Consider the following 13106-nt stretch of genomic DNA (forward strand, 5'->3'; position numbering starts at 1 on the left):
GGTTACAGCGAATCAAACTCTTCACGGAGACAGAACCAAAGCGGTTTCAGTGCTTTTATTAATAATGAACTGGTTTCGTCTGTAAAAAGGACAGAGGAAGAATGGGGCACACAAAGTTTCCACCAGTTTGAACGTCTTCAGTCCAGTTTCATGTCCGTGTGTACAGACGGTCTCTGCCTACGTGTTAAAAATCGAGAAGCTCCGCCTCACGCGAGGCGTTTCCGTCTGATCTGCTTTTTAAAAAAACATCCAGGTGAGAACATCAACTCGTGTCAGGCGTGCGGGGAATGTTACGAGGTGGAGGCGACGCCGCTATCGTGAATCCGGCCGGCTTCAGTTGGCGGACGGATGGAAGGACAGCTGCTGGGCGGGGTGAGCCTGGACCTGGACAGCTGGAAGACACGAAACACAAAAGCTCGGGATTAAATCCTCCTCACAGCCCGGAGCGCCATCTGGAGCCAACCGTCTCCTGCTCGATGGCGCCGATGCACTCCCACAGCTTAGATTAGGCCAATTATCATTGATTTGATTCATTTACTAATAATTCAGTGGCCAATAACCCTCAGGTTTCCCTGCAGACGACCCGACCGTCGACTTTGTTTCTGCTGTGAGTTTCATGCGAGCCTGTGTTTGACGGTCGCAGCAGGAGCTGAGATTTAAGTCTGTGGGAGGTTTGTTCCCCTCACCTTGACCGGGTCCGATGTAGAAGTGCTGCGGCGCCCCCTGCTGGGGCGGCGGGCCGTGCTGGGGGTTGGAGCCGCCACCCTGCTGAGGGGGGGCGTAGTGCAGCATGACAGGTGGGGGGCCGTGGCCGGCAGCGTGGTGTGGTCCCGACATGCCGCCCGTTATGTGAGCCTGCAGAGGACAAACAGGAGAGGTTTCAATCTGACAGCAGGGGGCGCCGAGCTCAAAGATGAAAGAAACCTCACGTTATTAATCAGCTGATTAATATTATAATATAAATGTTTTTATTTTGGCTGATACTCCAGGTTTCACGTTTACCTCTGCAAACAACACACGGTGAGAACAGCGGATTCCTGAACCCGACTTGTTCTCACATGAATCTAAAGAACGGTTAAAGCGGCAGAAACACCTCACGTTCGGTTTATCTCAGGCAGGTGCTCTTCCTGTTCACCTGTGTGAGCTGGCTGATTGACGGGAAGCCGTGGGTCAGCTGCTGGGGCGTGGGCAGGCCGTATCCCTGCATGGCGTAGGCGGCCTGCGGCGAGCCGTGGCCCGGCGGCAGGTTAGGGGGCGTGGGAGCCGACAGACCTCCGGAGTGAAACAAGGACTGAGGTTGAGAGGCGCCCTGACTCACCTGAGGAGTGTGAACCAATAAATACATTAAAACATTTAGAAAAACAAACCTGACGGCGGCGTTATCAGTTTCTCCTGACTTTGAACAAAAGCTTCAGATGCGATGGATTAGTCATCGTTGGCGTCAGAATGCACCCACCTGAGCGTGTCCTGGGCTGGGGGCCGTGTGCTGGGGTGGGGGGTGACTCCCAGTGGGTGTGCTGGAGGGCTGAGGAGGATGGAGGGAGCCCGAGTGGTGAGTATGGATGGACTGAGGAGCTGAGAGAGGAGGAAGGATGAGCTTTAATCAGCATTCCCACCTCACACAGGTGGGTTAAACCAGTCACACCTTCAACGATTTTACGCTTTTTATTGTAAATTAAAGAGTTTTCACAGAGGAAATGTCCACGATGACTTTATCATCTGAGAGAAGCCGAACAGACCAGAGCTGGAACGGTGTGCAAAAACAATTTGAAGCACAACATGGCGCAGTGACCTTTAACCTTTACTTAAGCAGACAAATAACAAGCATCTTCTTTACAACAGCAGCCCGAGGAAACGGGGATCGAACAAAGAGCATCTACGATCCGCTCTAAAGCGCTGCCCCCTGGTGGTCAAAGTCTGGTTTAAACTAGGGGCGGGTTTTAATCATCGATTTATCGATTAAAATCGATTCTGGCTTGGATAACGTGAAATCGATTCATTCAAATCCTGAATCGATTTTTTAATTTAAATGAATTTTTCCCGAAATGCCAGAATCTCAGGTTAAACCTCACAAAACTTCAACAACCACCAAAGATGAAAACAGTAACTGAGAGCAGGAACAGGCTTCTGCACAGAGACGTAAACACAAAGCTCGACCCGCCGACGCATCAGGATCAGCGAGCTGTGACTTTCTCAGCGACGGCACGGACACGGTCGGGGCTGAAAGCCGACAGCTCGCTGACTCTGTCGGCGGGTCGAGCTTTGTGTTCACGCCCTTTTTGTGCTGATTCTGAAGCTGTTAGTTTGATCTCTCTCCAAACAATAAACTACGCTTCACACAAACATCGTCATGGATTCACTCTGACTTTGCTGTTTTGCTGCCACCACAATAAAAAGCGCACCGCTCTCTCTGTCTAAAAATCTGTTTTCTGCATTATTCGCTTGCTTGTTACGCACAAGTCTACCGAAAACAAGACCTCATTTCTGCTGTTGAAATACTTTTTAAACTTTTTGAAATGATACAAAATGCAAAACGCTGTGTCTGTAATAAAACCGCTGTAACTTCAGAGGTGATGTTCATGTGCTGATTAATGGTTTTCTTTCGTTTTTGATCGACTGCAGAATATTTTTATAAAATCCCAGGCCAGGAAAATCTGCTTCATGTTTTTCTGTTTTATCTTCAGCTACTTTGACACAAAGGCCTCAGCTGTGACGCTCACACCTTTGATAAAGTCTTGCGTGTGTCAGCTTCCTTTTTATAGGTACAAAAATATGTAAATGTGCTGATCTGAATTATAATATTTCTGTCTGTCAAAATTTCCCAGATTTAAATCGAATTGAATCGATTCTAGAAATCAGTGACGATGCCCAGCTCCAGTTTAAACGTCTTTTTTTGCACGACCTGTAAATGTTATTAGTCTTTATGCAGACGACACAATGCAACCACCAAACTCCTCCAGGGGTGTGAAACATCTGGCCCCCTGGATGCTCTGCTGAGAGTGAAAACTGGCGAGGTCCGCCCAGATACTGAGCTTTCTGACCAGCAAACCCCAACAGGTCTCCTCCACCCTCATCCTGAACCCCCTCTCTCCACCAACACCACAGTGAGAGACTGTAGGGAGGAGGTGAAGCACCTGACTGGGTGGGGTTCTCACAATAACCTGCTCTTTGACACCACCAAGACCATCTGTCACCCCGACACTTGTCCCCACCCACTCCACCCTGCCTACACTCTTCTGCATGTATTTGAGCTCATCTCTAGTCTGATATTATTCCTGATGTCAGGAGTCGAACGCCGCATCAGGTCAAACAGTCAGAGCTCTCAAATCTGTCTGAACCACGAAGACGTCGAATCGTCTGTTGTTCCTGTAAAGACGTCTCTAAACGTCCTGTTTCAGCTGAAGACACGTTCAGACTGAAAGCTGAATCTGCGTCACAATAAATATTTACTTGTGTGGGTCATTAAGCAGCAACTCTGAGCTGCATGTGAAACAAAAGGAGATAAATTTGTGTTTGAAGCTCAAATTTTAACATGCAGCTCCTCTCTTACCGTACATGGCCTGCTGGGGGCCCGGCGGGCCGTCGGCCTGCCCGGGGAACTGGGGGCCCGGGGGCCCGAGTGGCTGAGCGGCCCCGGCGGTCAGCATCCTCGCTCCCTGCAGCATCGAGTAAATCGGCTATGGTTAAAGAGAGAGGACAAAGTCAGCACCACGTTTTAAAAAGCACAGAAGACGAAACGTGAACTCATCTTCCTGTAAATGTTTCCGTAACCGCCGCAGAGACATCAACAGTAAGCGAGCGGCCGTCACTGAGGTCACGTGTTTTGTGACGACTGCACGATAGCACGTCTCACAGAAACCTGGTTCAGCGACAGGCGAAGAGCACGCTGCACTTACCTGTCCGTGGAAGTGTGGGGGCAAGGCCTGGATCACCTGACTGTACTGCAGGTAGGACTGGGGGTAAGGAGAAGCCACCAGCTGGGGCCCTGCTGCCGAGGCCGAGATCATGGAGGAGGCCGGGGAGCCGTGGTGCTCCGGACGCGGACCCCCGACCAACCCTGGAGCAGAAGAACACCTGGATCACTGAACTCAACCAGCACAATAAATTTGAACGTCCAACGATCAAACTGCAGGACTAACAGACACACAGCGTCCTGATCTGAACTGGAGGCGGCGGCACGGGAAAAGAAAAGCGCTCGTTTCTCACAGGGACACCAAATATGGAGGCGTGAGTGCGGCGTGTACCTTTGGGTCTGGGGTATTTCCCCTGACTGATGGTCGACACGGTGTACTGATACAGCTGAGGAGCCTGAGGAGGACACGAGGACGCCATTACATCACATCAGTGTCATCACCAACCCCGCCCCCTGAGACGGACATTTAAATAAAAACACACCTGGATGGAGTGTCCCTGCAGGGGGATGGGGGAGATGTAGGACAGGTAGTGTGCAGGTGGGCTGCTGTAGATGGCCCCTCCTCCTGGCTGTCCTGGGAGGACCACCGCGGGGCTGGGCGGGGTCGGCCGAGGCGGGACGGGGTTCGAGGCGGGTTTCTGCAAGTCACAATGAGCGGCATGTTTGAGAAGTGTGCACGAAGCACGACTCGGGCGCGACCTCTGAGGACTTACCGCGTTTCCTTTAACGGGAAGAAACTCCTTGGCGTTTGGATTCAGCGTCGAGTTTTTCACCTGCCTGAAAACATCAGAACCACGGAGATGCGTGAACACGTGTTACAGCGCCATCACGGCGTCTTTACATTTGCTACTCGCTTCACTCACGCTGCCGTCGGCGTCGCCGCTCGCTCGCTGCTCAGCTCCCCTCCGATCGGGGTCGCAGTCGGCCCCTCCGTCCCTGAGGAGCGGGGGCCGGGTGGAGCTGCAGGCAGCAGGGCAGCAGGTGCTGAGATGGGTGGAGCTACCTCTGTAGCCACGACAGGCCTCGGTGGGCTGGGGGACGACAAGGAGGAGGAGGAGGAACACTCCGTGGAGGGGGTGGGGCTATCCTGAAGGGTGTCTACAGAGGCGGGGCTCGCCAAAGGGGAGGAGCTCGCCTGCAGCTGAGTGACAAAGAGGAAGACCTCGGTGAGACCAGCGACTGCAGACGCTCCATTTCTTTCATTTTTTAAAATGACATCACAGCAGGTGACATCATGTGACCACCGTGATTACCCTGAACTCTTTGCCAAACTTGCGGAGCTCCTCCAGCTGAGACCTCTGCTGCACAGACGGAGCTGCGAACAGGAAGAGAGGCGGAGTGAGGAGGGCTGACGAAGGCAGCGGCAGGCGGGTGGAGGTTTTTGTACCTTTGCTGTTCTTGCCGTCCTGTGGAGCGGGCGGACCTTCAGGCGGCTCTTTGGCGGCGTTGCCCAGGACTTCACTCACTGCAGAGGAACACGTTAGCACAGGTTTCACACAGCGGTCTGTGAGCGCTGCACACGCGACAAATAAATCAAACATCAGCTCACCGTCCACGGGGAAGAGGGGGGTGGGGCCAGTGGGTTTGGTGGTGGTCGCCATGGTGACAGTGGAAAGGGAGGAGGAACCGGGGTCGACAGACGGAGGATCCTGGGGAGGGGCGTCTGGTTTCATAGCACGAGATGCTGAAGGACAGACGGAGATGAGGAAGAGGAGGAACAGGTGAGCGTCCAGGAGGAAGGAAGGAGGAAGCTCTGCTCAGCTTTTGTGTGCGTGCGTGCGTGTGCACGTGTGCATGTGTGTGTGCGTGTGTGTGTGCGGTACCTGCAGGCGTGGACTGGGAGTTCGGGCTCCGCAGCGTTCTGTTGCTCTGGAATCTCTGAAGGGATTTCGGAGACATTCTGGATGAAACTGAAGGAGACGATCAAACATAGACGTTAGTGCATGATGTGACCACAAGAGGGAGCTGCTCGACACACACAGAAGCTTCGTACCACCGTTTACAGACGAGCGCGTGGTGTCGGTTAGCGCCTGCGGGTGCGAGCGCGAGTGTGGAAGAACGTGGTTGGTGTGGGGCGGGCTGCTGGCGGCAGGTGGGCTGCTCCGTGATTGGCTGGGAGAGCAGGCGGTCCTGACAGACATAGGACTGCTCCTATCAGAGGATGGTTTGGGGGAGGAGCAGCTGGGCGGGAGGTGTCTGGAGGGAGGCGGTGCTGCTCGGCCGGAGGCCCCGGGTCTGATGCTGCTGGCAGACGGGCCAGTCTCTCGAGCCCTCTGAGGGAGGGGGACGTACTTCGCCTCCCTGAGAAACAAGGGAGGGAAACAGGAAGCGAGAGCAGCTTCAGGTCAGGAAAACATCCTGGGAACTTCTGAGGCAAATTCAGGCAGGAAAGTTTGTATTTTGGGAATTTTTGGTCATTTTTAAAATGTTTTATTATTTTCTGCCTCGCCAGGTGCGCCACGTTCCCGTTACCTGCTCGTGGAGGCGAACCCAGGACTCGTCCTCTCCTCCCGCTCTCGGACCACCGAGCTGTACTTGTCCTCCTCGCTCCTTCCCTCGTCGTTCTCCAGGGAGACGCGGCGGCGGTACTGCAGGCTGCTCTCGATCTCACTGGCTAGCTGCGCCGCCCTAGCCTCCCGCTGCCGGTACACCTCCAAGTTCCCCCTCTGCAAAGGCATGCTGGGAAAAGCATGACAGAAGGAAGGAGAGACCCTCATTTAAAATCATGAAAACCGACGCTTCACAACATATGCGAACATTTTTATGTTTCACGTCTGGCAGACGGAGACACAGCTGGTGAACCTGAAAAGGTTTGTTTCCTTACGTGTACATGGAGAGGCTCGAGTCGTAGGTCGACTTCACGCCATACGCTTCCTCGTTAAACTTGAACATCTCGTTGGCGTCCCAGCCGTTCGACTGACACAAAGGGAAAAAAAACGAATGAATCGGAGACGTCTCATTTCAGCGAGGTACTCCACGTGAACCCAACAGGAAAATATCTTCAAAATCAGCAGGGCAGTGCTGACAAGCCAAAAGCATCAGTTTGTCCTAAATAATAAAACCTTTCTTTGGAAATAATTCTGCTTCATTTGTTAATAAAACCGTACGTTTGAGATTTACAGGTAAGAGTCCACCTGATTTGTGTCGTTGGTTTTCAAACATTTCAGTAAGAAGTTTTTGTGAAATCGTCTGCTCGGTTCAGCTGTGAGAGAACGGCCTGAAACAGGAGCTGCAGTTCCTCTAACGTCCACCAGAGGCAGCAGTAGAGGTCAGTAAGAGCAGAGGGGGTGTAAAACTTTCCCTTCGAAATTAAAAGCTTCCTCACCGTGTCCGAGTCCAGGTCAAAGCCGTCTCCGTTTCCATCCCCGTCCCACCGCTGCAGCACCTTCTCCCGGTGCTCCCCGTTCAGCCGCGACGAGCCGATGGCCGAGTCCGTGAACGAGTCTGCAGACAAAAAAAAAAAAAAAAAAAATCAGGCTTCGGTCCGACCACTTCAGATCCTTCATCTCTGCAGCATCCGACGCACAAACCAGTTAACGCGCCGCTGATCATCACGTTATCCAGTTTTGAATATTTATTACTCGCACAGGTAATATTCCCCATTAACCCTCCGACTCTCCCCTGAGACCTGGAGCTCACACGCAAACCTGATTTTTGTTTTTTTAAAGAAAATAAATGCAGTTCTAATCTAAACGTGGGCGGAGCCCGTTTACCTCTGACGGCAAAGGTCAAGTCGACGTCCCGGCATGTCATAGTGACGAGGTCAGCGGGGCTGAAGATCATGGTGTCAGTAACATCCTCGATCCTGGGAGCAGAGGGCTGGCTCCCTCCTCCTCCGTCACTCACTTTGTGAACAGCATCCACAGCCAGCTCACACTGACACATGCAGACAGATTACAGCCATTTAACCAGTGAAGCTTCTGCAGGAGTGACCTCACAGACGGCAGTTTGATGCATCAGAACTGCGTCAAATTGCAAAGTAAAGACTCAGTGATGGTAAAGACAAACCCCCACTAAGGGCAGGACTTGGTGACATTGGGGAAGAAGACCTCCCTTTTAACAGGAAGAAACCTTCAACGGGAGCAGACTCAGACACGAGCAAAGAGACAAAACGGACAGCAGGAGAGAGCCGTGTGTCTGAACCCCTGAGAAGCAAAAACACTGAAGGTCAAAATATCAGCCGTTTTAAAAAAAGTCACCTGCGAGCTCAGCGTCTTGAAGATTCCCTCGTACACGGCACCATTTTTCACTCTCACGTCGCAGGTGGAGCCCTGGAAGCAGCAGAGAGGACGGCTTCAGTGCATCTGCGGCACTCAGCCAAAAAACAGCAACCAGAAACAAAAAGGCAGAAACGGACTCACCACCACCGCTGTGAGGAAGTGAAGCATGCGCGCGTTGTTGTAGACGCCTTCAAATACCTGCAGACACAGGTGAGGCGTGAGAGCAGGTCATACTTAAGGTGCAGGTAAAGTCAGCTGATTGTGAGGGGTCAGGTGGGAAAACACGAGTACACGTGGACCATGGTGAGGAGCACAGAAATAAACCTCAGCTTCAGGAAACCGCCCTGAAATAAACGAGCCCTCAAACATTTAAGCTTTCATTAAATACAGCGCAGCGCCGCCTCAGCACTGAAGTCTCGGCTGACAGCTCGAGTCCAATGAAAACACGTTTCAAACATCCACAAGTCAACATTTTAGTTGTTTTATTGTTTGAGAGAAGAAAACGTTAAAGGTTGAGACGCTAACCCAACCTGTCCCAGTCTGAGTTCTCCACAGGCCAGAGATTTAAGGTTAACGAGCCCTGACAGACTGCCTACCTGTCCAGGTGTACCCCACCTCCCGGCCTATGAGAGCAGGGATAACCTGCAGCTCAAACACAATCCTGAATTGGATAAATGGAAGAAAATGGATGGAAAAAAGACGTTTCAGTGGCAGAGACAAGCTTCCACATCTGAGCCTGTGATGACTTATTTTGATGGAGTTTCATAATAAAGCCTTTTATTCAGGCTGTGTTTCCAAACAGCAGGTGTGTCAGCTGACCAGACACACCTGTCTGAGACCAGCAGTCACCTGTACTTACAGAGCTGCGCACAGGAGGAGACTGCGTCAGTGGAGGTGGCTTCATGGTGCTCCTGCTCCTGAAAAAGGAGGGGAAAGCGTCAGGTAGACAAATTACAGGTAAAACGTCCTCTGCGCGAACAATGACATCAAAGAGTCCACCTCTGCAGAAAGCCGCCAAACCAGCTGAAGCCTAGCATGCAATGATCTGGCCCTGCCCGCACACACGGCGCCGTCCCGCAAAGGTGGCGCAGTTTTACCGCAGAATCGTAAAGTAAGCTAGCGCAGCAGGCTAACGGCGCTAGCTCAGGGACACGGCGACTTTTAAACAAACGAACCGCCACAAATGGCCAGAGTGACACGTGCACGAGGCTTAGCGTGTAAATAATACTTTTTAGTCACGTGCATCCCCGTTACTCCGGTGTTGCCGTCCCGGTACGAAGTCACGCGGTTTGACAGGCCGAACACGGCGCACCTGGAAAACAACAACAAAACAGCGCCAGGTGCGCTCGATTTACCGCACCCGGGTCCCGCCGCCCACGTGATGCGGCCCCACTGTGGCTGGCGGCCCGATCCACGGATTCCAGTTCAAATTCAAACGAACGCGTTCATGAGCGGAGCAGCTTGGACTGCGTGTAAATGACCATCCCTGTGACGTAAGCACTTAGCTGCCCCGATGCGGCAACTTCCACGCTACGCCCATACTCACCAGGCCCACCCCGGTAATTAAAACGAGCGCACTAAACGCAAACCCCGCCCACTTATCTACATTAGGCAACCGATTCGTTCGTTTTGTCGCCGTCATTTCCTCATTGGTTAGAGTTCCTGTCAATCATACGTCACCCTGTTTAAGCAATGTTACATCGACGATCGCGTGCGTTTTGTTTTTGTTTAGTTTTTAACTTCGCGACAGTAAAAAAACAAAAACACAAGCAAAAAAGGACAAACCTGAGAGCGGGTTCAATCATCCTTCACTGGCTTTCATCCAGAATCAATTAGCAAACCAATAATTTACTGACTTTAAAGTAATGCATGCACCTTTCAGTAAAGTTCAGATTTATTGAAGCACTTTGCATTTTAAATATGCGCCCATGTCTAAAAATGAGCTGTGATGTTGTCCAATACCACCTCAGGTTGTTCGCATCACACCTTGCATCACCATGGACTCCAGATTGTTCCAAACATTTCATCATTTTGAGATCACGACTGTCCAAATACACCCATGTCCATCTTGAAGACGAAGCAGCTTCTCTTTTGAGCTGAAGAAGCTCAGAAATCTGCAGTTCCTGCAACATCCACCAGAGGCAAACCGAGAGGTGAAAGGCAGCTGTAGCCGCTCGCTTCACCTGAACTGGACCTCTGGACCATGTTTGTGTTGTTGGAGCCCTCTGACCAATAATATGGCTGCTGTGAGGTCACTGTACTAACAGACGGTCCAACAGGTGTGAGCTCCAGTTCTGTGAAACTGCTGGATTTGATTGGATGTTATTTAACCGTTTCACACAGTGGTCACTACAGTTACAGCTATTCAAAGGCTGTTTGCTTGTTTGTGTTGATGGTATACTTTCACATAAACCACTACATTGGACACTGATGTCACCCCATACTTGCCACCCACTCCAAAGGTGATGTTGTCCACCTAAGTGGACATGTAAAAGTCTTTGAAAAGCACATGTTTAAACAAAAATGAAATGAAAAAAAAGTTTAGAAATCTTTTTCATTCCTAAATATGAATAAAAATACTTAAAAACCAATCCAGATTGTCATAATGCATGAAAGTGTTAATTAGCCGGTATCTTAGTCTGGGTGATGCTAAAACCAGAACATCCACATTTATCTAATGCAGGGGTGCCCAATCCCGGTCCTCGAGAGCTACCGTCCTGCAGCTTTTAGATGCATCCCTACTCCAACACAGCTGAATCAAATGGTTTGATTACCTCTTCGTGTTTGGCAAAGGCCTGATAACAAGCCATTCATTTGATTCAGGGAGTTGTAGGGATGCATCTAAAAGCTGCAGGGTAGTAGCTCTCGAGGACTGGGATTGGGCACCCCTGATCTAATGGTTGCACAATGCACAATAAGTGTAGCGCCCCCTGGTGTCAGGCACTGCAACTACATTCTACAATTAAATGTAATAAAAAAAACAAGTGAGATTAAATCAGTAAAACACTGATTTACATGATTAAATATACTGCTGGGATTTTGATCATCTGGTCTTAAATCTGCTGTGGAGCAACTTAAGAAAATTTCAGACCAATTATTTTTGTCAGCTTTTTAAAGTTGGATGAACCCGACTCATATTTGATCAACGTCTAATAAAACCACAATAACACCCCAGGAAAGGTTTTTTAAAAAAAGACCACAGACACAGCAGTACGTTTCACTATATTTATATTATATCATTAAATTCAATGTAGTACCTGAAACTAACCACACAGGCCAGACAGACGCTGCCGTCCGGCTTCAAACACACGGTCCCAGCAAAGAGAGAAAGAGACAGAGAAAGGCACAAAGAGTTCTGAAACTGAGAAAAGGACAGAACATGATGGCGATGATGATCAGACGAGTACATGAGCAAAGGAAAGCAGAGCGAGACTGGGTGGGCTATGACATGAGTAAATGAACTGAGCGACAGATGCAGGCAGAGGTGATGAGACGACACAGAAAGGCACAAGGAGAAAAAGTATTTCATCGACATTTGCTGCTATAATTTTAATGATGCAGGACGAGGCAGAGGAGGAGGGGGGGGGGGGGGGCAGACTGAAAAGGGCGAGGGATCCCGCCACCTGCACAACGAGTCCTATATCGTCATCATTCCTTCTTTTTATCCCCAAACGTAAAAAGGCACAAACATCTGAACTGAATCACAAGATGAGTCGGAACAAGTGTAACATGAAGCGTACGAAACAAAGACAAATGTAATACTATCACTCTGACCCTCAGAGTTTTATTATTTCCATCTTATTGGTGCTGAACCATCAGCTCTGAGATCAGATGCTTTTTGAGCGTCGGAGAGAAAAAGCGAGAGAAAGAGAGAGACATTTACACCGAGTGATGCTGCTGAGTGACTGAGGTAAATGTTTCCTGCCTGATCCAGACCCGACCCGCCTCCTCTCAGGCGGCGCCAAACCAAACTCTTTAAAAGAAAATAAACTTTACTGCTCAGGACGTACGTCCCAAAGGTGCGACTGATCGCGCAGCACGATGGGGGGGTGCACATGATGTCACTGCACGTCGTTATTTACGAAAGTTAAAACATTCTAGGAGGCCTGAATGGTCACTAGTGAGAAAAAATAAAAATTAAAAAAATTAAATATCACTCTAAATCAGGGGTGTCAAACATAAGGCCTGGGGGCCAGGATTGGCCCAGCAGAGTCATATCTGGCCCACTGGATGCTTTTGGAGAAGGAGGGTGGTGTAGATTTTAGTTTTACAGCTTCTCCTGCTGATAATGACCGCGGCCAATCACGTCGCACCAAACTACGTGAAACTGAAATGAGAACAGCTGCGCGTCTTCAGTAACTGCTACAGAAACGACGACATCAGCGTCGTCACGTGCACGCCAACATCAGTGTAACATGTAGAAAAACAGACACGCTGCTGAATGTGCGCTTTTCCTTACATTAACATGTCAGGGGTTTTTAAACATGGTTACACTTTCTTACACAGCGTCTCACTGACCCCGCCCACTTAGAGTCACAGCGGGCTCCACGTGGGCCGCGGTGGACGAGGAGTTTGAGCTGCACAGGCCTGGGACACGTTTAAGAATTTAAAACAGCCGTGACGGACGCTGCAGGGAAACGTTACGATTTTTATTCGTCACCTCATGAATGCATCACAATATAAAGTGCGGTGAGGCGACTGTTGTGATTTGGTGCTATATAAATAAAATTTTATTAAATTTTGTAAATGTGCCAATTTATGGCTTTATTAAAATTTTATTAAAATTCTCAAAAACTGCATTTAAATTTGAAAAACAAAAATCTGAGGAGCCGCACCAAACGCCACTGATGACATCTGATGTTTTAATGCTGACGAACTCAGACTCCACTTAAAAATGTCCGTTTAAGACCGAGCAACGTTTTTTTAAAGACGTACGAGTCAAGAAAGTCTGACTTTAAGCTAAATTAAAACAA

At 50.0% G+C, this 13106-nt stretch overlaps 1 protein-coding gene across 5 annotated transcripts; it reads right to left on the reverse strand.

Annotated features, from left to right (window-relative positions):
• Nucleotides 1-46: 46 nt before the first annotated feature.
• On the reverse strand, nt 47-10195 carry atxn2l (ataxin 2-like). 5 transcript variants are annotated; one of them, XM_080905657.1, is made up of 23 exons: nt 10120-10195; nt 8993-9050; nt 8275-8331; nt 8113-8184; nt 7627-7789; nt 7239-7357; nt 6738-6829; nt 6386-6592; nt 5907-6214; nt 5737-5823; nt 5463-5597; nt 5301-5378; nt 5167-5228; nt 4777-5054; nt 4627-4690; nt 4396-4551; nt 4245-4308; nt 3897-4057; nt 3551-3677; nt 1457-1575; nt 1136-1318; nt 687-855; nt 47-392 (listed from the first exon to the last, which is right to left on the reverse strand). In XM_080905657.1, exons 1-23 carry the CDS (start codon nt 10161-10163, stop codon nt 334-336), a joined length of 2862 nt encoding a protein of 953 aa, XP_080761783.1. In that variant the 5' UTR covers nt 10164-10195; the 3' UTR covers nt 47-333. The 5 variants fall into 5 exon arrangements, with proteins under 5 accessions (XP_080761783.1, XP_080761786.1, XP_080761787.1 ...); XM_080905660.1 differs by lacking the exon at nt 10120-10195 and adding an exon at nt 9494-9640; XM_080905661.1 differs by lacking the exon at nt 10120-10195 and adding an exon at nt 9489-9624.
• Between the last annotated feature and the right edge of the window lie 2911 nt (nt 10196-13106).

This window comes from Rhamphochromis sp. 'chilingali', assembly GCF_963969265.1.
Source record: "Rhamphochromis sp. 'chilingali' genome assembly, chromosome: 15".
In the NCBI taxonomy this organism is placed as follows: Eukaryota; Metazoa; Chordata; class Actinopteri; order Cichliformes; family Cichlidae; genus Rhamphochromis; species Rhamphochromis sp. 'chilingali'.